The following is a 23,641-nucleotide window of genomic DNA, read 5'->3' as shown; positions in this document are numbered from 1 at the left end:
TCCAAATCCGTACAGACATAGCAATCTCTTCAGGATGAATTCATGTGTCTGGGCTCGGGAGCTGAATGGGAAGCAAAACATTTCTCTTTCACAGGCGTTCTGTAAGGAAAAGTCATGCGATGAAATCTGCACACACCGAGCTGAAAGCAATATGAGCCGGCAACGAAAACCACAGTTGTGACTGTCTTTCATCTCTTTAGTCTTTTTTTCTTTCTCTGACAGACAGCAGATGTACAAGTGGATGATAAATCGAGCAAGAACACAATTACAGCGCTTTCGCCTGATGAGCTGCTTTTTTCCCTTCTGTGTTGCGTCTTTGTGCTGTTTTACTGAAAAGATTTATTTAATGTTGAATTTATTAAGGAGAAATGACGGCTGTTCGAGAAGCTCAAAAGCCAAAACTTATTTTTAATATTATTATTATTATTATTATTATTATTATTATTATTATTATTATTAGAGAATAATTGCAGGAGGTTGACTTCCATATTAAGGATGTCTTTTTTATTTTTTTAAGAAAGAAATTTTCTTTACTTACATTTACACTCTTATTCAGAGTGACTTACAATTATCTCTTTTATTCTAGGGTTAAGGGCTTTGCTCAAGTGCCCAGAAATGGCAGCTTACTGGTAGTGGGATTTGAACTCATGACCTTCTGATCCAAAATTTAACAGCTTAACCACTCTACCAAAAGTAGGCTTTTTTTGTCAATTTTCTTTTAATTTTATTATTGTCATGTATATGACAGCAAAGTGGAATTGAGGTCCAGCCATGATGGAGACACAGAGGGTTAATAATGGGGCTTGAACCTCTACCTGCCAATTGGTAACCTAAAACCTTAACCATTGTGGAGCTACCACTTCCACTCACATCACCATTAACATGGTTATTAAAGAGGTTCTGGGCTCCAACATTTATTATCATTATTATTATTACAATTTCCCTTCATTAAACACAGAGCTCTGACCTCTTCTGACTTCAACCCTATTGAATGTGGACATTGACTTCACCCCAGGCCTCCTCAGCTCACCATCATCAGTACCTGATTTTACTTACATCCTTGTAGCTGAATGGAGATCCACAAAATTGAGTGGAACATGTCTTCCTGCAATCGTTTTTACATAAATACACTATATGGGTTTGTACTGACAAACCCATATAGTGTATTTATGTAAAAACGATTGCAGGATATTATAGGAATGTTTTTGCACCAAAAAAATGAAAGCAAATTTGAGTACAGAGAAGGTTTAGGATTTTATGAGTCATGGATTGAGATGGAGGATGAATGCATAATGAATGCAGCAAATATAAAATTCTGTGCATCTCACCAGCAAAGTTCAATCAGGGGTAAAGTTCTTTCTTTCTATCTATCTATCTATCTATCTATCTATCTATCTATCTATCTATCTATCTATCTGTCTGTCTGTCTGTCTGTCTGTCTGTCTGTCTGTCTGTCTGTCTGTCTGTCTAACCACCTCGACTGCAAAGCAACTACAAAACAAAAATCTGATAAAATTCTGCTTCTTCCCGGCTCCAGGCGACACGACCTGAGAATGAGACAGAGAATGAGACTCACCTTGCAGGTGTAGTTTGCTCTCAGGACTCTGCAGCAGCACCGAGCTCACCGAGTCCAGGTTATCGTAGGTGCTGCATCCCAGAGGGCCGGTTCTCGTTTCTGTGACCTGCAACCAAGCAAAAAGTGATGAGTAAAGACGGAAGAAAGAAAGAGAGAGATGCATAAACAGAAACAAGTCACGCGATGTACACAAGCATGCAGACGAACGAACGGAGAGAAGATGCTCATGTACATGGAGGTAGGAGTTCTACAGAGTCTCCACTTTAAAACCGTACGACTCTGGAGAACTTTAAAAAGGTTTTAACAACATTTAGGTGGGTCCCACCACCGGGGACAAAAGCTTCCTTTCCCCTTTTAAGGACCTTTAAAGGATTTTTATTTCTGCTTTTAAAGAAACGAAAGAAAAGAAGGTGCAAATGGATTTATTTCTTTTTTCTTCAAACAGCCTGACTTGCCCACTATTTCCTGGGGAAAGTTAGAAGCGCTCTGCCAACCAAACTTTTTAGTCAGCAGCCTAATTAGACAATTCAAACCTCCCCTTAGCATTTGAGCATAAGGTAGGGATCCTGACACTGTATCTTTTTTACCGCCTACTTAATTAACGCCTGACCGTCGGCTCGGTCCAGACTGATTCCTCTCGTCTCTGAGGAGGACCGTTAAAGTCTTCGAGAAAAAAAAAGAAAACGAGCCAAAAAAATCTTGACATTTATCAAAGTTTAATGCTCTTTCTTTCAGTATTTCCCCAGAGCTCATCTCTGCCAGAGCAGCCCAGAAGCACCTCCATTTAAAATTAAGAGCATTTGGCCATTAGACAAAATCATCTTTAAAAGCTAAAGTTCTAATTGTGCTGTCTCTGATTTACTGCAAAAAAAAAAAACTTTATCTGTTTGTACTTTACCTTCCTTTTGATAGTGTTGCAGTTCAAGGAATCTAGATAGACATGAAGATGTTAAAAATGCAATATTTGTATGCTAAAACCAAAGACAATGTACACAATGTACAGTATTTTTATGTACTATATTCTCTATATGGAATTTGTATACATTATATATATATATACTCATGTATATATACACTTTATATACTTTTCCAGCCGTATATGTTCTCACAAACTCGGAGGCCCCCGATTGTAGAGGACGTCTTTGAATGTGGAAGCATGAAATGACTATATAATAATATAACCTAATAAACTAGGAGACCCAAAACCTGTTCCAGCACTACAATGCTCCTGTGCACAAAGTCAGCTTTATGAAGATATGATGGGTTGCAGTGGAAGATCTCCTGCTATAGAGCTCCAATCCTATGGACTATCACCTCACCTACATTAGTACCGGACTTTAGTGTATGAATGAGCTGAAATCTTCATTAGCACACTCTAGTGAAACGTCTTTCCAGAAGAGGTGAGGTTATTCTAACAGAAATCGGAGACTAAAATTTGGATGAGATGTACCACTCTTAGGGTCAGGTGTCCACACACCTTTGACCCAGGAGGATTATATTTGACACAGGAAAAAATATAACTCCATCATACATCCAAATCGTTTTTTGCGACTTTGGTCATGTTTAGCATGAGAACACTAACAGTGTAAATAACTCAGACTGTATAAAATAGAATTACAGCAGACCCCATTTTAATAAAATGACTTAATTCCCTAATTTATATAATACTCATTACGGGTTGAAGCTATATTGAGCCTCTCTACCACATGTAGGTAGGAAACTACCAATAAAGGTACCACATCTCTTAAAAATAAAGACTTTCTTCTCAGCAGACCCGTACTCCCCAATCTCATGGAAAAAAGAAAGTGAAGAAAGCAAAGAGGTCATGTTGAACACCAAACATTTGGGTGTGAAAATTGGCCTTTTTTTAAAAAAAAAAAAATCTATTATGACTCTTCTTAGGGAGACTAGACTCCGAAAGTATTATGAATCACACATTTCTGAAAGCTTTTCTGTGAAAAACCTTTCGCTTACATTTGCACAACACATCATGTGACACAGGTTCAATTTGTTGAAGCCTCTGGATGATGCTGGACGAGAAGGGAAATATTCAGTGTGAATATAAGACCGAAAATAAATTCATTCATTCATTCATTCATTCATTCATTAATTTAAAAAGCAGTGGTTGGAAATTAAAATTTTTTCCAGGAAATAATATATACAAAAAATAAAAAAAAATTATAAACTTCCACTATTTCATCTGGGGGTTTCTTTATTTCATAAAGAAAAAAACCCGTAAATGTAAGACATAATCCTATTTTCTGTTATTTGTCCACACTCCGTTTGCCACGTTAGTCATTTGGAGCTTTCAACAGCCTGTCTAAATGCGTCAGGTGAAAATGATCCAAGTAAAGCATTTCGTCTAAATGTCACCAGATCAACAAGTCTTCTTTTTTTGCAATTAACAAGTCCATTACAAAATCCTGTATAAAAAAATAAATAAAGCTCTTTTTCCTCGAATGCGATGAGTCCTGTCCTGTTCTTCTACTCACTGAAACCCTGATAATTGCAGAGAGTCTCACGTTCCAGATTCTTTTCCCAATGACACCCTAGTGATGTCTTCTTCTCCTGCTAAGGACCATCACATTCATGCCCGGCAGCTTCTCCTCAAACAGATGTCCGGGTGAAAGATTTGAGAATTTTTTTTTTGGTGGCTGGGGAGGATAAATTGCAGTTAGAGGAATGTAAGACGAAATCATGTCATCATGGGACTGCCACGATTCTTATTACGCCCTGTCACCTGGTGCCCTCCTAATGAAATTCTATTTTAGGGACTTTGGAAAGTAAAGGCACATGAACTTTGGTGTCCCACAAGAACACGAGCGATTCGATCTCTGGGGGAAGTGTTTTGTATTAAAAAAATGTATTAATAAAACAGTAAAGAAGTCTCACTGTGTAAGGTTTTTTCAAATTCATTCCTATAATTTTTTTTTTGCTTTACTTTGATGTTTTTCTTTTTGCATTTAACACAAACAGTCATGTGTGGTTTATGATCGCTGTGTTCCCAATGCACCAGAGCGGCACTGTGTACCATATACGCGTTCGAGCTAGCATAAATTAGCATGCTCTCAGCGTCTGGGTTCAATGCCATCCGATTCCTTTGTGTAATTATGAAAATGGCAGGGCTGTTTGTGGGCCAAAAGGTGCATCTGATTATTTCTGTCTTCTAAACTAACGCCCAGAACTTCTGGGAAATCGGTCACGCCGTTGAGATTTCAAGTAGAAACTAATTTTTTTATTTTTTTCTCCATTATTACAATTCTACATAGACTATAGTGCTGCTGCTGCTTGCATCATACACACTCATTAGAAAGCTCTTCAGTAAGCTCCTTGCCATGTCTGAATGTCGGGTTTGATGTGGATCTACAACATTTCCATTATTATACTTTTATTGTTAAAACACTTAAACCGCAATTTCTTGCACTTCCTTACTGGGAGTTATTATGTTTGTTTACACCAGTTCATTTCACCAATGTCCTATCTACCCAGAAGAAGAAACCCACCTTGATATGCATACAAAACACAGGCAGATCCCCTAGCCAGGCTTGAACTAATAACCCTGGAGCTTGTACCCTTCCTCAATTCTTTCACACCGTCTAATGTTCTCCTGTAGCTGTCTACAGTAGATGATGCTCACCTGCAGTACAAAGCTAAAAATCCTAACAACCTACATCAAAAACACTCTATACAATCCAAACCCACCACCTCTCAGGGTTCAAGCAAGACCCCATTAACTCTATGAGAAAGATTCACTGCTTGCACTGTGCTTCCACTGGCCTCCATCCAGAGTTCACCATTAAGTGTAGATCTTTTTCTTTATTCTCTTTAAAAGCTCTGGCCTGCAGGAATGAACAAACCTCATCAGAATGAGAATAATCTTTATTGCTCAGTGTGAGGTTTACATTCATATTAGAGTTTGTGGACTCAGGTCAGAGATGGTGGTGGCTCCTCGGTATTGTTGATGAGGCAGATGGAAAAAGCTGCTTTTGTGGCGTGAGGTTTCAGTCCTGATGGACCACAGTCTTGAGCCAAAAAGGTGATAGACTTAAAAAGTGTGTCCAGTGTGAGAACCCCAAACCTAGCTACCCATTTTAGGGTCCTAGAGACATACATGTCCTCTAGGAGTTTTAAGATTGCAGCCAATCACCTTCTCAGCAGAGTGGATGACATGCTGCAAGTCTCCAAGTGGTGATAGAGGAGGTCAGTATGGATTCAATGATTGAGGTGTGGAAGTGCACAATCATTTTCTTTGGCATTTTCTTTGGTTTCTTCAGCTTTTTTAATTATGATCATCCTTTCATCATCCTTCCAGGATTTCTTTCGGCGGATCCTGGAAAAGTCATTACACTCTAAATGTCTCCAGATACCGTAAAGTGAAGCTATCAGTGAAGTTCTGTACATTGTCCTTGACTTACAATTGTCATATTACTTAGACTCTGTGTAGCTACTGTGCACATTGAAATGGATGTGCTGACTTTTCATGAATGTAGTCCGAATCAGAGCAAAACAAAGGAAGAATAAGTTTTCCCTCAGTAATAATGTAGATCAAGTTTTTTTAAGGTGAAATTCAAATGTACACAAGTTTCAAAGTCCAAGTTGCATTTTTTCCCTCTGATCTCTGTAGGTTGTCTAGATAATGGTGAGGTTCCATTCGAAGCAATTTCTCCTTTATCTAGTCATGTTTCATTGAAATGTGTGTGTGTGTGTGTGTGTGTGTGTGTGTGTGTGTGTGTGTGTGTGTGTGTGTGTGTGTGTGTCATTAAAGCGCCTTCATTTTCTTTCTTTTAAGCAAGAATCGTTGCAGCAAATCCGCCTAATCCAAGTGTTCCTCCTGAGCAATCCTTCAGCCTGGAGCGAAATCAATAAGTGCTGCTTGAAAACTGTCTGGTCTGAAGACAATTTTTGTCCCAAGTATCTCCGAAGCGAAGTACAACAACAACAACAACAAAAATATATACAAAAATCAAAAAAACACCCCAGAGTGTTCTTTATGGCGTGGCATGATGCTTTCCAAAGGTTGATAGATCTTTTGCGGATTAAAGAAAAAGATCTTAGCTTTAGAATCTTGGCAACATTCTAGCTGCTCCGAGACCTCTTTATCTTCTCTTTCTATTTCTAGTTACATTTCATTGAAACAGTGGTCACGGCCATTATTGTATATCTCTGAATCAAGAGATGTTGGAGCAAATCCTTCTGATCCAGGAGTTTCTCTTCAGCAAGCCCTCACCCTGGAGATACGTCCATAAATTCAGCTTTAGAACTGTTTGTTTTGTGAAACAAGTTTGGTGTTCTGCAGTCCATACAGTGACGATTACTTCATGTCATGCCATTTGAAGGTCGATGGCTCTTTGGGGGCTTGAAAAGAAAGATCAATCAAACAAGGTGCTTTATCTGTTCAATGGGGAACTGGAAACATTTGTTTCTTTCTTCTGACATTCTATCAAAACAATTGTATATATCATATTTGGATCCATGCAGAAAAATCTCTATCAATCCAAGTGTCCCTCTTCAGCAATTCTTCAGCCAGAAAGGTTGATGGCTTTCCCTCAAAGCTTCTTGATGTAGGAAACAATTCTGGCCCAAATCCAATTGCAAAAGAAGGCAATATCCAACAACCTTTAAATCCCAAAAAGGAACAGGGTGCAGTGACTTGTCAAATAACAATGATAAAGGTTCAAGGAACTTCAGGAACTTTCTGTGGATCTTCTAAACTTCAGTAAGTGACTAAGCAGTGCTTATGAGGGGCAATGGGGCAACACATATTTCTCAAACTCAATTCATTATTGAATTTTAGTTCCTTTTAGCAATCAGCTTATTAATGTTTCTTTTACTAATAATTGTTCATTGTTAACTTTTTTGGTGCATGTTCCCAAACCTGCTTAAATACAGTAACAAATTACTTTTCCTTTGTTACTGTCCACCACTGGTCTTGAGTCTTTGTGGTATATACTGTACTACAACCAGAGCCTTTGCAAATCGAGATACATTGCAAACAATGCAAATCCACTTCAATCAAGTATTCATCTTTAGCAAGCCTTCAAAGTTTCGGCCATAAACTATATATTGCTGGTTACATTCAATGGAAGCAGTGCTGTGTACCATTAATAAAAGCCTCTGCATCCAGAGCTGTCGAAGCGTATTCTCCTGATCCTGAGCAATTCTTCAATAAAAATAAGCTCGCTTAAAAGCAAGCCCAAAATGTAAACAATGACCACAACTCAAACAGCGATGGTTACTTTATGCACCAGTTCATCTCTGAAAATTTCGATCTGAAGGTTGTTGGCCTTCAGAGACTTCAAAGCAAAAGTCAGGGCTTTAGGGTCTCCAAACCAAACCAAGAAGACCAATAAAATGAAGCATTCCCAATGCTCAATACAACCACTATGCCTCTCTGGCTTTGTACTATATATATTTCTAGTGTTAACAGGAAAAAAACAGTGCTGTAGCATTATTGGAAGCCTCCAAGTCAAGAGCTGCAGAAGCAAATCCTCCTAATCCGAGTGTTCCACTTCAGCAATCCTTCAATAATAAATAAATTTGCTTCGAAACAGATCCCCAAACATCCCCAGAGCCAGCTCACAGAGTAAACAATTCCCACATCTCAAAACACGATGGCCATGTCACGGTGCTGTTCATCTTCAAAAGATTCTGTGTGAAGTTTGTTGGATTTTCAGAGGCTTACCTGAGCACTAGGATCTCCATACCAAGCAGACCAATCAGGTGAGGAGTTATTTCCACTGCACAACACTGTGTTTTCTTTCTTACAATTTTGCTGGTTACAAGATGGAAACAGTGGTCTGCAAAGTTGTCCAATTGCCTGCATATCAAAAGCTGTAGAAGCAGATCCTTCTAATCTAAGGGGTTAATGATGAATAAATCCTGGTCAAAATGAAGCTAGCACACACTTAACAGTGAAATCTAGCACACACTTAACACCGTTCAAAATCAAAACAGAACAACTCGTTTTTCAGGTGAATTTATGGCCAGTTGGAAAGATTCTCTGAGGTTTAGAGTGAGATATCTAAGCTTTCGAATGTTCTGGTGATGGGTCAACATCAGTGGAAGGGGATCAGAATCACTCATTTACATTTTAATATATTTTTCCCATGAATATGTATAAAATTATTCCTAATAGTCTACACTCTTCATTTCATTCTCTCAGGTGCAAGGAGTGTCTGTACATGTTTTCATCCAATCCAGATTTCAGCAGTCACGTCACGTGTTGTCGGAGTCAAAGGTATCTATCTGCCTCGAGGCCTTCAGAAATTAGCACTGTGGACGACTGATCAGGTAAAATACATAAGAATGAAACTTTAACTAATCAGATTGTGAGCTGATCTTACTGGGGCCGTCTAGCAGGCGTCCAATCACCACAGCATTTTCATGTCCTTTGATTGGATGGTCAGCTAATCAGAGCTCTCAAACTGCATCTGTAGCAAACTGTACAAGCTCAAATATATTTATCTGGATTTAATAGCTGTTTTTTTTATTCCACAATTGGCTGAAAGAAGAGAATTCGATTGGTTTACAAGACGGACTTTTCAAAACAAGCTGGGCATCGTTAGAAAGATCAGCTCAAACATTTTAAAACAGTTGCTAGTCTTTTTCATTCCAGTAGAATTTGCACAAAGACACTCAATTTGCCTTCATTTCAAATCTCCAGGAAAACCATAATAAACAGAACAAATACAGGGAAACCCGAGGTGATGTGATGAGGTTAATATCGAAGTTTCTGCTAGAGATGATGTATGCAGGCGGTGCAGTTGTGGCTACAGTGAAAGAAGACATGTTGAATTGTATTTATTAGGTTTCTTGCTTTAGTAATGACATTCATTCTCACTGTATAAAAGCTCTTACCAGCGATCTGTTCTACTGCACTTCTCTTTAATATTGATGGTTTCTATAACTGTGGCATCATAATGATGGGATTAAGAGGTGGATTGATTCAGGTAGGGCCCACTGAAGGCCTGGGGGTAAAATGCTGGTTTGTCTCGAAGAGGATCTTAACCCAAGCATCTTTTAAGCAAAATTCAGAAAAGACAGAAGCCCCGAGACCAGAACTTGGCACTGCTCATCTTTAAAGTTAAAGTATCTTGAAGGAAAAGAGCAGCAAGGATACATCAACTTAGGCAAAGATTTACCTCTTGTGTACATCTTCACTTTGATTGATGCAGTAAAGATAAGTTCTGAGAGAAAAAGCAGAGAGGAAAAGAAAGAAAGCTGTGGATAAGAAAATCCTCTGAGGCCATCACACACCCACTGTCTTGCTCTTGGTTTGTCTGTGACGTGATCTATAATGCGAGCTGAAGTGTCTGGGGCATGTCAACGCATGGCGAAGAGAAACGGCGCGAAGAACAGTCGGGATATATTAGGGACTCGAGCGGATCGTAACATGAGGCAGAACTCAAAGTGAGAAATGTGGAGATGCTAAGACACTTCAAAGAGCACTCAAGTGTTTACAAGAAGGTCAGTGCATGACCTCAAGTCATACAAAGCAAGTTTTAAGAAAAAGGACATTTTATGATTTTATGTTGGGCGTCAGGACGGAAAGTCGATACGGAGACAAATCATATCTGACTGATTATGTCTATAGACGGATTCTCCAATAGCAACTCTACAGGTAAAGCTTTGAAGTGACTTGGAGTTTTATATATATATTTTTTTTTCATTGCTGACAAAGAAATTGAAATTTTTGTTTCAAATTGTTTCAAAGAAATGAAGGTTTTTGATGGATATAATGGAAATTCTATTGTTTGTAATGGAAACTGTAATGTTCCAGTGGGTCTCTACTGTTGCTTTCTATTAGCGACATTAGGGAACGTAAGAAGTCCATTAAGAATCCAGAGTTAACAAGTTACTAGTTTTAATGGTTGTAATAAAAATTGTGTTGGTTTTAATGGATATTGTAATGTCCCTGTGGGTTTCTACTCTTTTTTTTTCAGTTGGTAGAATTACATTTCATTACCTACTGAACACCAATTGGGACAAAAAGGACACCGTTAAGTTTCCAAATGAACTTAATGGTTTAAATGGTTAAAATGGGAATTACATTGGTTTTAATGGAAACTGTAATGTCCCAGTGGTTTTCTACTGTTGCTTTTTATTAGTGGAATTACATGTTGGTACCTGCTGGACAACATTAGATACTGTAAGACCATTAAGTATCTAGATTTACTTGTTAATGGTGTAAATGGTTATAATGGGAATTGTATTGGTTTTAATGCAAACTGTAACAGTACCTTTGAGTCTGTACTGGAAATTGTTGCCTTCTGTTTGTGGTTTGTCTAATGTATTCCATTACTACATATAAACGCACACACACACACACACACACACACACACACACACACACACACACACACACACACACACAGGTGAACTGGTAAGAAATAATATAACTCAGGATAAACAAAACAAGAAAAATGCATTTTGTGTGTGTGTGTGTGTGTGTTAGTCCCAGTGCACACTCAGCTACTTCCTGCATTCAAAGATTGTTGACTGTCTGCAATGTAACTGTCAAACACATCTCTCTCTCTCTCTCTCTCTCTCTCTCTCTCTCTATTTCACTCTGTCTCTCTCTCTCACTCTGTCTCTCTCTCCTTTTCTTCTCTCCATTTAGATGAATATCTTTGTCCCTCTTTCTCTCTCACACTTTCTCTGTATCTCTTTCTCCATTCATTTTTATTTTACACCATTTTACTCTGATTATCTCCATTTACTCTTCTCTCTCTCTCTCTCTCTCTCTCTCTCTCTCTCTATCTATCTATCTATCTATCTATCTATCTATCTATCTATCTATCTATCTATCTATCTATCTATCTATCTATCTATCTATCTTTCTCCCTATCCTCTGTAGGCTGTTGTGTGTACAGAACAGTGATTACACTTTAATCTTCAGGTGTGGTTGTTCATGCTCCTGCTCTTCTTTCCCTCAAATGTTTATTTTTGTGGCTTTCACATTAACATCATTTTTCCACCACACTGACACTCAACACAGCTCTTTATACCTGTTTTATACCCGAGACCTGAGTGTGAGTGAAGACCTCAGTGTGAGTGAAGACCTCAGTGTGAGTGAAGACCTGAGTGAGAATGAAGATATGAGTGAAGACCTGCATGTGAGTAAAGACCTCAGTGCAAGTGAAGATTTAAGTAAAGACCTGATTGTGAGTGAAGACCTGCGTGTGAGTGAAAACCTCAGTGTGAGTGGAGACCCAAGTGTGGGTGAAGACCTCAGTGAGAGTGAAGACCTGCGTGAGTGAAAACCTCAGTGTGAGTGGAGACCCAAGTGTGGGTGAAGACCTCAGTGAGAGTGAAGACCTGCGTGTGAGTAAAGACCTCAGTGTGAACACCCGAGTGTGAGTGAAGACCTCAGTGTGAGTGGAGACCCAAGTGTGAATGAAGAACTGTATGTAGAACATGCTGGAAATTTAACATTCATCATTTTAACCTGAACAGTAATTATTGTCCTGATGTTTTTAGATAAAAGTGTAAATAAGGGCACTAAAAATACCTTCCGTTGTCTCCGTAGCAACAAAACTGCGATGGAAAACCTCTACAGTATATGAAGCTTTATAACAAACTAAATATTGTCCAGACCATAATATATATTGAATACTGTATATAAATATAACAGTGTATATTAATATATTTATATCAAGCTTGATTTGAGCAGCATGTGAGGGTCAGAAAGAGCACTGTGTGTGTGTGTGTGTGTGTGTGTGTGTGTGTGTGCGTGTGTGTGTATATGTTTATATGTCCTTGTGTGTAATCTTTGTGCTGTATGTCAGTTAATCCATTGTGTATTGTGTATTGTGTATTGTGTGTGTGTGTGTGTGTGTGTGTGTGTGTGTGTGTGTAGGTGTGTGTGCATGCTGCCTCTGCGTCTTGTTCTCCTGAATCAGCAGCTATTGTCGATTTGACTCTGCTCATTCACACTTTACTTCCTTTTACCAGTAAAAACTGCACATGCAGGCAGATAAAAAGATGACGAGGAGACAGAGGGACTGTTAGAGGGACTGTCTCACTCATTTCCAGGAAAAAATACAACTAAGAGACGTGTATATTAATAAAAAATAAATACTAATACGAATATAAAGTGCATATATGATTAAGTTCAGGAATTAGGAGTTTTAAAAATGTGTGCATCTGATAAAACTTGCCATTTGTATCGCGAATTATTGCTTTTTACATAATTTATTTATATATTCTTATTAGTAGAGGTGCTATAATTGTATTATTTCTAAAATTTACCAATAATTTGGAGCCAATATTTGATATGTAAATCGATTTGTCGTCGCTAAACCATTTCTTGACGTATCACAACACTATGGACACCGAGGCGTGTCCTGAGAGTCACATAGAATACAGATTAACATGGCAGAGGTAGAGCTGTTAATCTGATATTAAGTGATGATTTGCTGTCTGTCTAAACCAAAGAAATAAAAATGAACTTTCTATACCTTATTAAACAGCATAGAAATGCAAGCAATCACTTCATGTTCCCCAAAAAGTTTTAGACACCAAGTCTTTCTCTGCTTTGCTAGCTTTTTATGTCAGGCTATGATACAAAGCTAGCAAAAAACACTAGTTTTACAAATACCCTGTGTAGCAATTACATGAATTGCTACACAGGGTATTTGTAAAACTAGGGTTTTTTGCTAGCTTTGTATTGTAGCTTTGTATTTATTTTAATTAATTGTTTAATTAATGAATTAAATGTTACAAATAAATAAAAGCAAAGCGAAAATTATCCTTAATTATCAACCATGTTGACAAGGATGAGCGAAAATGACTGTTTATGTTTAGTATATGTATATTGAAGCATTTACTTTGATGGCATTGGTGGAGATCTGGATCTCGTGGAGTTTGCGCATGGTGCCATCTCGGTCGATGAAGTAAGACGAAGCGAGCTGGTGCAGCGCCTCCACCCCCTGCGTGGCGTTCACCATCTTCCGGTCCAGCTTGTTCTTCGCCATGTACATGGTGAGAGCCTCCTCACCTGTCCGACACACAGATATGATTTTTGTTTATATAAAATGTATATTAACATGAAAAGTATATAGTGCGGACAGAGTTCTCCAAATGTTCTTTCCATCCTTTTTTTCATGGCATTGTGAACTGCTAGATTTATAAAACTATGGTCAATTCCACAAAAACTGAGGTTACCATCAGCTCACTTGCAGACTAGTAGACTAAGCCAGTCAGATAAACATCTAAGCGATACCGCTAGTTCCTGTTGCCCCACAGTGCTAGCTTGCAATGAAGAGCACCATCATTTTGTGTAACTGTGTCAACACTGGACTGACACACACACACACACACACACACACACACACACACACACACACACACAGTCAGCATTCACATTCACCCCAAAGGTGTTCAAAAGGCTTGCAGATCTTCCACAACAACTCACGGAAAGCAGATCTTCATGGAGCTGATTTGGGGGAAAGTTTAAAGGAAAAATCCTAAACGGTTTTATGTGAAGAAAAACATATGGCTGGAAAAGTGTCTCAATTGTTTTGTAATAAAAACAGCTATAGCAGTAGCTAAGTAGTAGAGCAGGAGTCCAGGTTAACGAAGTCAAGGTCATGTATTTTATATTGTAAATAGGTGATAAAAGTGATTCCTCATGTCATGATGTCATAAGATGAAGAGACGCCTGTCACGTTGTTTCACATCTCAGCGTGTCTTAACGCTAAAAGCTGACAGGCACTGTGTCGCCTTCATGCTGTGGCTCGCCACCTGCCACAGTCACCACGATCACGATGTCAAATCATGTCACAGCCTCAATCTCAGACTCTTTCCCCCCGGAGCGACGGCGGAGAGAGAAAAAGAGGACGAGAGTTAGAAAAGAGAGGATAAATGAAACGTATTTTTTGACTTCGCGTGACCTTTTATTTAACGACCGTGACAGTAAACTCACACTCGTTTAAATTCGGATTCATGACAAACACTGTTGTGTTGATCGAGTAAATATTCATCTTTCCATATCTCTCTTTTCTCTCTTTGTTTCTTTTTCCTGATCCAAAGGTCACAGTAACATGTCTGGAAAGCACTCGAAATCATGTGGCATGCACTCAGCACCCCTGGACCATGATTGGCCATTTAACCTGAGGCACTCTCCACTGATTGGTCACTCTTGTGCCACAATCCTATTTTTTCAACACACACACACACTCAAACACACACTCTTGATCTTTGTATAGAGTGGGCAAACTTAGTATTAAGCTGCATGTGTAATATCCTCTTGTCGTAAGTACCTCAGGGTAGAACTCCAGCTTCCTTCTAATCCCTGAAGCCTTGATTGTGATGGTGGCCATGCTAATAAAAAAAAAAGATCCTCCAGTCTCGACGATATTTTCAAGTTACGATGGGTTTATCAGAACGCAAGAGATGATTCAGAGTCAGAGATTATCTGTATTAGGTATACCTCAGAGTGGAGTATTAGGCTCACTTTGATTTAATCTAATTCTAAGTTTGTTTCGTTTGGTGCCTTAAACATGCTTCCATTGGCTGGTTGGTAATGATGGTTTCATGATCTTAATGATATATTGTGTAAGTAGTGTGTTGGTTGGTTAGCTAGAGCTTTACATTCTAGTGTTCAAGTCTTGTAATGGTTTCATATCATCTATATAAACAAAACGATCGGGACACTGACTTTTCCAGTGATTCTATACCCCAAAGTTGGAGGTGCACAATTGTATAAAATGCCTTTGGATGTCCTATCATCAGATTTTCCCTTTACCTGTATAAGGAGACTCAAACCTGGTAAAGCTTGACAAATGCCCCTTTAGCCAGTTTCATGAAGATCTACTTTGCATGTGTTGGAGTGGAAGATCTTCTGCTGTAGAACTCCAACCGTGCTGAACCCTTTTAGGGTGAATGTGAATGCTGACTGCACCCCAGGCCTCCTCACATCAACTACATCAGCACCGGACTTTACTCACACCCTTGTGGCTAAATTATTATAAATTACTTTCCAGAAGATTGGAACGAATAACAGCGAATGGAGTGGAGTGGAATGGGATGTTTAAAAAAGAGCACATACCAATCTTATGATTGGTGACCACAAACTTTTTTTTCAATATAGTGTATTTTATAGAAACTTTAGGTAATTTGGGTTAAAAAAAATAAAAATAACAATAAGTACAACTGTGCTGATTTGATGTAAAAGAAAAATCTTCCAATCAATGTTTTTGTTTTGTTGCTAATCCTTGTGTTTCTCTTTGCATTTCCCAAACAAGCAATTAAAATGAGTTAGAAATGCATTTGTTCGTTGGAGTCTTTTTAATCTCGATTTTTTCCCATTTTAACCATATCGGTGCTGCAGCAGGAATGAAATCGAAGCTGAACGACGTCAAGGCCTGCAGTCTGATAGTACACGCTGTCTCAATCTCAGCCTTACACCTGTTTAGGATTTATCCCAGTCTTGTGGGCTGGAAAGCAGATACAGCTTATATTGATTTCCTATTCTGCTTTATGGCCAAATGGTGGTGGTGTGTGTATGTGTGTGTGTGTGTGTGTGTGTGTGTGTGTGTGCGTGTGAGGATGAAAGAAGGGATGCGGAAGGGCTTCTGAACACTTCTATGATGGCGGATTAATATCGGTGATGTGATGCTCGGGTGTTAAACCAAGAGGCAGAGAAAGAAGCCAAAGACACCGAGCCACAATTACAGCTCATTAAAAAACCATTAGCCGGTCATTAGAGGTCAGTGTAGAGTATTAACTTCGAGGGCAATCTCGGCGTACGCTAGCACGTTGCTAGAGCCGTTCAGTGCGTTTGACATGTGTCATAACAAATGCAGGTGGATCAGCACTGCGCTACGCAGCATTGCTAACATCAACAAACATGGCAGTTTTGAAAGCATTTTATAGTGTGTGGATTTCTACCCAGCTGACGCATATCATACTATAGCAACGGGTATAAAATCATTTCTTTTTCTTTTTTAAATAACAGATATAATAAACACCAATGTAATACTTAATTTTGCAAATAAAATATATATGAGTTATAATGAGTTATAAACTTTTACCAGTAATATATATTTATATACACAGTATATTGGAGCTGTCAATCGGTTTAAATATTTCATCATGAATTAATCGCATGATTGTCATGAGATAACGTGATTAATCGCAACTTAAACGCACATTTTTATCTGTTCTAAATGTCTATTAAACATGGACATGGACAAATATTGATGCTTTATGCAAATTTATGTTAATTACTAGTAAAACCAAACATGAAAGCATGAGCATGAAAAGAAAATATTGTTGTAAATACTCTTCCAGTGGAAGGTACCTTTTGCTATGTTTCCACACGGACGATTTTAATCGACACATGACGGATTTTGGTGCTAATTAAAGACTTTGCAAATGTGTTGTCTTGTGACATCATAACCATGAATTTTGAAAGAAGCTTACGGAGAAAAAGTCAAGCAAACAAGTCGTTTTAGATATTTAGAGATATCATATATTTAGAGTCTTAAAACAAAAAGTTATTAAATTACGAGAATAAAATATTATAATTTTTGTTTTTGCTATTTGCTTAATTTTGCTCATGTGTACAAAATCAGGACAATTTTTGCTAAATTGTTAAGAAATTGCCATTGCAATCTTATAGAAACTTGATTAATGAGATATTTTAAATAAAGTTGGCCGTACTTGGCAAGTAAAAAAAAAAAAAAAAAAAACCCAATTCACATACTATATAGACGGCTTTTATTTCTAACAAGCGAGTCGACGTTTGGGTCTTTGAAAGCATATTCACATGAGGATTTATGTCCCTTCCTTTAATAAAAGCCTAAGTGTAGGCATGGGTGTTGAGTGCAGATGAACAGGAGTGAAACATATAGAGGCTTTTAGACTGCAGCTATCAAGAAAATAAGCTGTTAAAGAGAGAATCCTTTCTCCACTGTACTGCTTTGTCTCTCTCTATACTTTAAGTATAATAGCTATAGACCAGCGGCTGGTTCCTGCATCTCGCCACTTTATCGCCTGCCGTTATACACTTTAATGTACAAGTGCAAGACTGAAATAGGCGACTTCTGGCCGTTGATCGACTCGAGCTTGAAAAGACATATAGGAGAGAAGAAGAAAAAAAGGGAAACAAGAGAAATCATCCAAATAGAGATAAGAAGAAAGGGTAATGTAAAAACAGAGCTGAGATGGAAGTGAATGTATTTTAGAGATTGTATGGAAGAGGTAGGAATTATTCAGAATGTGATTTGGCATCAAAACTCACATTTTATGCACCAAAGTTTGTAGACAGCTGAGTTTAAGATTATTGTGATATATGCTTCTTTTTGAACATCGCATTCTACATGTAATCCTCATCTGCTCTTATGATAAAGATAATGACCGCCACTCTTCTGGAAAGATGTTTCACTAGATTTTGGGGTGTGCGCATGGAGAGTTAAGATTTTGGTATAGAATCTCAGATCGAAAACTGAATCCACATCTTCACCATACTCCAGATGTGTAAATTTGGAGCAGGTACTAAATCTCTGGTCTAAATCTGAAACCACTTTTATAACATAATCCAGGTGTGTAAATTTGCAGCAGGTACTAAATGTCTGGTCTGAATCGGAAAACATTTATACAACATACTCCAGATGTGGATATTCAAAGCAGATATAGAGTCTCAGTTCTGAACACTCATAAATCACCATACAACCACAGATATATTTTTTATCCTATTTAACATTATTATTAGCATGAACAGCACATCTGGATAAACCATTTAGTCCATGCAATACATTTATACATCCTAATTGACTTAAAATGAGAGTGGAATCTGAGCATCTAGCACCAGGTTCTAAACGCTAACACTCAACTCTACAACTCAGGGATAAAAGAGAAGCTGCAGGCAGCACCAGAACAACAAAGCAGAATCACTGAGTAGCCGCTTTTTCTTTCCCAACAGATTGAGGTTTCAGGGTTTATTTCACTTTGCAGACCTCAGCCACTGAGATATCACCAAGCTACCAGAGTACAAATGGGTAAGTCACTGATCAGGATTTCTTGTTGCTACTCAAGCCTTGATGATAACCTTTGCTAACCCTTTATACTAAATAAATGGCTCCTTACAAGTTATTTGAGGGTATCCACCCCACTCTGTCCCTCTACGGTAGACCCTAAAGGTTAAATAAAATATGTAGACACCTAGGAGACACCTATCTAAAGAACCCTGGTGAGATCCCAGGCCCTCATCTTGACCTATGTTCCCTATGTAAATGGAGGTTATAAAGACCTTGTGAGGAATCATCTCAATCTTTTTTTTTACTGACCATAGAATAAATTTTATTTCTTCTGGATTTTCCTTCCCAACGCTCATTCAGGTGATGCCCGAGATGGACATGGATCTGAGAGTACTCTCTTTTTCTTGCTTTGCATATTTCTGGTGTTTTATTATCGTCGTCTCAAGACCATCATTTAATCTGATCAAGAATTAACTTTTCAAAATGGTCTTCTGAGTTCATGCATTAACTCATTTTGAATTCATTATGATTATTTGGGTCTTTGTTGGCATCTCTGTGCTCCTCAAATCATTAAATTTTAGTGTAGCTCTTTGGCATGCATTTATTCATCTCCAATAAATGCTAAATCCTCATCAGGGTGGATCTCAAAAACACAGAGAACAAGGCTGGAGTAGAACTTAGATAGGTTCACCAGGCACACACTTATGGCAATTGGAGGACTGCAAAACCTGGAGCTTCCTCTGATAATCCTATATATGGCAATGATGTGGTAGGACAAGCCAAACCTCTTGTTGGGACTTCTGGAACATCTACTCTGCACTTGAGCAAAATGATGCTTTCTTAGTGGTAACCTTAAGATAGTTGCAGTTACAGAATCTTGTAAAACAACTGAATGCAAAATGATAAGAAGTTGCATCTAGAATTCTGTGTGGATTTGTGGTCCATGGCGTTTACCTCCAAGCGTGGCTGAGATGAGGATGTGAGTGCCATATTTTTTGATGATGGTGTCGATGAAGTGCTGCGTGGACGGACGCCGTCCCAGAAGCCTCATACTTCGCTGGAACTCGGGCATGAGAGGCACGGGATTGCGGATCAGATCCCGCCGCTCAATGGCTGTGTTCCTCACCTTCCAACGCGCAAACTCCCTGCAGAAGAACGAAAGAAGCAAGATGCAACTATTAGGATCAAAATGACTTACAGTGAAAAGTAATGCACATAATGATGATGATGAGACCCCAATTGAAATGTAGTTGAGTAAAAAGATTTGACTTTAGAATGTAGTAAAGTAAACATCTCCCCAAATGGAAACACTTCAGTACAAGTAAAAATACCCATTACCTTGACTTCCTTTCTGTCCACCTCTGTAGGAAATTATTGATTTAAATTTCTCAAAACAAAAAAAGTACCACTGTTGCTTTCTTCAGACACAACAGAATCTAAATCTATTGTTTTTTTAATCTTATTTGCAGACGGAATCCAGATGTGTCCGTATTAATAATTAGTCACCGACAAGGATCAGTAGAGCAGAAAGATAATATGAAGCAGCCAATCATATTTAGCCTTGAGTACAAAAATGAAAAATAAAGAAGCATATTGGAATCCAAATAAAGACCCCCACAATGCGTTCTTGTCAAAACAACAGCCGCCGCCTGCTGGCTATCGTTTTTATCTTAATTAAGTAAATACAGATGAACATCACACTTGAGCTGAGCTCCGCCATTGGGCAGACTGTCAGTTTGCTAATCTGTATTATTGGCCAGATTAGTTTTTTTTTCTTCTGAGCTTCACTGCTGACAAAGAAACACATTTCCTGTAATGGAGCGCAAAATTGAAAAACCCTTGACAAAGACACAAAAATGCATTCGAGGTGCATTCCGGTGCGAATCGCCCCATCCGAGTGTAACTAAGCATCAATATAAAACATTATCAACGGGTCAGAAACCCAAAGTGGTTCATTAAACTTTGAATCGGCACCATCGGGTCGCCGCAGGTACTGGCGACCGCCTCCGCTCGAGGCTTCGGCCTCGAGAGACGCGTTAATCATTAGAATAGAAGAAACGGGGTAACTAGGGACACAGACGAAGGGTCTCAAGGGTTTGTAATTGACTCAAACATTGCCTCAGAGGGCGCACCTCGGCATTAAACCCTTACCTGCTTACTTCCTTCAAGCATAAATTAAATTGCCTCTGTGTCTTGGGGGTGGCAACCAATAAACTCACATTTCTGCTTCCTGATTTCACATAATCAGATATAATTAGGGGACTCTGAAGCTGTTTTTCTTACAAGCCAGGCGGTGAATAAACTAGGACAGGTCTCTCTCGTACTGATTACCATTTCCATTGCGTTATTATTTTTCAAGGCAGCTTCTATTATATATACGAGGGTACAGCACAAGGTGTCATCAGTAAACAGCCTCTCAAAAGTCTTGTCCTTTGTGGTGCACTGTAATACGACTATGCATTAACAAGTTATTAGTGAAAAATAAACTTTAAATATCACAAAAATAAGGGTGTGATGAAAAAGCGGAGGGTGAAAAAAGAGGGCAAGGCAACCTTCCTGTTTTAATTTTTGGTCGTATTTCACCGTTACCTCAGCATTGCACAAAATCAACCGGCGCCGCATATGATGTTCCCAGAGATTTGTTACAGTGCGTTGCAGATTTTTTGGTGCTCAACCTGAAAGATTTCACCTTGTCTCTGTAAACAGCTTCGCGTTTTACCTGCAAGTGAATAAGATAATCCCCTCCTTATCCAGGCCCTCATGCCGCCTTGTTAGTTTCCGGCCTAGAAGAGCTCTGCATGGCTCGGGCGCGACGTGCGAATGTTTTCCGGAGGTGTCGAACAATCGGCGTGCGTTTCCGAAAGGGCTTTGAGGTTGGCGTTGTAATGAAAACATCACCAGGGCAGCTGGTAGCACCAGGCACCGGCGTACAATTAAGTCTAGCTGCATGGGGTCGGCCCACGCCGCACTGTCGGCGCCTGAATCGCTCCTGACTATGACACGTCCTTAGTCCGACATCTCGCAGAATAGCGTTCAACAGGTTGTTTTTTTTATACCCCAGGGCTGCGTCGGATTTCCCTCCCATTAGCTAGAGCGCTGCGAAAAACACTGGGTGATGCTAATTCAATTGTGCAGCCGAGCTTCTTTGCGGCCCACGTGACAGGTGAAGCTCACAGGCTCTCGCCTTGTGAAATGGATCTAAGCGCTTTCTAATTACTGCTCTTCAAGAGAGTGGGAGCAAATATATGCAAATTGCACTGTGCCTGCCTTGGCATCAACAAATCTCAAGGTAAAGTAGGGCAGATAATGAGGCGTATTAAGCCTCTGCATAAAGTTGCACCGGAGAGAAAAATAGAAGAGAAGTAAGTGTGTCTATGTGTGTGTTGTGAGACTCTAGTTATAAGGAATGTCTGTGCACTGGTATTCTTATTAGATCCCTTAATGAATGACAGCTGCAAGGGATTATGGATATCATCGAGAGCAAAAACGGTGTAGGAAGACTAGCAGTGGTTATAATTAAAAACAATTAGAGAGGATTTCTTGCTTTCTTCATTGTGGGCCACAGAAGCATTTTATCAAGAATTCACACAAAAGGCTCTGAAGCCTCAAGCAAATCACCATAAAAAACATCGTTAGCTCTTAGGTGTCTGGTAGCAGCTTAGCATTCTAAGGTCCCGAAACCACCTTTGCTGTGATTCCTCGCTGGATTCTTTGTCTTCCAGAAATGTGAAAGCCACCCATTTTTCTTTGTCGCTAACAAGTAGAGATTCTCAAATTGGCAAAACGTAGCTTCTAGCTCAAGCATGGCCCCTTAGCCCCAGTCATTAGCCATATGTGCAAGCATATGGGGTTTGATCCATATGTTCAGATTAGTTGAAGTAAAAAATGGGGGGTTTTGTGATTCAGCATTTTTGCATGAAAAATGAACTGGCCTTAAAGGGAAACAGATGCGGCTGCCTTTCGGATCGGTCAACAAGATGGAACGTCTCGGCTGAGGTTGGAAAGGAAGTTGTGCTCAAACAGCAGAGCGTTTTACCCAACGCACATGAAGAGGCGAAGATGCAACAGCATTCCCGATGGACGTGCTGTTAGTTTGCAGCCGCACGTGTTTCGCCTCGTCTTCATCCACATGCCTTATTGTAAAAACCTTACACCAGATCTAAAAAAACCCGTGTTTGTTTGTTCTTGTGTAAACACATCTCTCGTTTTTTTTTTTTGTTTTTGCTTCCTGCTCTTCTTTTGCAGAGCGAAGACCCGAACACGGGCTTCTTGTCACAAGTTAATTCCCTTGCGACCTCATTTGAGAGTGCAGCCGTCTCTCTCCAACACTGTGGTGTTGCTGCCAAGCCGTGTGTTTATTTCTCTTCGACGCAGACATACAGACAGCAGCATAATCAAGCGCAAATCGCTCTTCCAGTGCGGTTCGTTTGAGAAATGAACGGATCCCTGCGGCGAGTGATTTTGGGTTAATTGGTGCACCAGCGGCTTCTGTATTGTCCAGTGCTATTTCCACCCAAGCACTGAGACAGAGACTAACAAGGAACAGATGCAGTCATGCTGAACACAATATGCACCAAGACCTAAGCAACTCATCTTCAGATTTCGTATCTGATTGGAGCTGTGTGCTACATGGAGTTAATACATCATACTGGGAAATTTGGCAATGGAAATATTTTTGGTCTGAACAACTGACCAAGCATTGTTTCATGGGATTATTCATCAGGTTACTGATAACATATCGAACGATTTTTACAAGTCTAAAGCCTTTAAACATTCAAAGAACCCCCCAGGAACTTTGTAGATCTAAGTCGAACATAGAGAAAACGTGAAATTCTGTGTGAAACCGGATAAATCTGCCACAGAGGCGTTTGACATGACATACGCAAGACATATGATGGTGCTGCAACGAGTCGTTCGAGGCGTTTTCAAGAGCAGAACATTGCTGGAAGACGACGAGATATCAGGAAGACTTTTAATGAGCTCAACCACTGAAAATGCCAAAACTGTTTGCCAACTCGTGCATGATGATCATCGGAGAACAATCCGCATGATCTCACTTACGCACACACCCTACTCACTAGAT

The 23,641-nt window shown here is 39.3% G+C and overlaps 1 protein-coding gene across 2 annotated transcripts in view; it reads right to left on the bottom strand.

Annotated features, from left to right (window-relative positions):
* brinp1 (bone morphogenetic protein/retinoic acid inducible neural-specific 1) overlaps window positions 1–23,641 on the bottom strand; it is a 107,834-nt gene that overhangs the window by 38,809 nt on the left and 45,384 nt on the right. Inside the window, exons 1-4 of one of the 2 annotated variants that reach the window (XM_046839927.1) lie at window positions 21,278–21,873; window positions 19,513–19,703; window positions 13,405–13,574; window positions 1,577–1,682 (exon numbers count right to left, since the gene is read on the bottom strand). In XM_046839927.1, coding sequence (XP_046695883.1) covers window positions 1,577–1,682; window positions 13,405–13,574; window positions 19,513–19,703; window positions 21,278–21,507 — 697 coding nt within the window. In that variant the 5' untranslated portion in view covers window positions 21,508–21,873. Of the gene's footprint in view, window positions 1–1,576; window positions 1,683–13,404; window positions 13,575–19,512; window positions 19,704–21,277; window positions 21,874–23,641 lie in introns of those variants that run through there. The other variant, XM_046839928.1, reaches the window with a different exon arrangement.

The sequence above is a fragment of the Silurus meridionalis genome, chromosome 25, assembly GCF_014805685.1.
Source record: "Silurus meridionalis isolate SWU-2019-XX chromosome 25, ASM1480568v1, whole genome shotgun sequence".
Classification (NCBI taxonomy): Eukaryota; Metazoa; Chordata; class Actinopteri; order Siluriformes; family Siluridae; genus Silurus; species Silurus meridionalis.
Note: the sequence above shows the minus strand (reverse complement) of the source record. Positions and strands in the feature narration are given on the sequence as shown.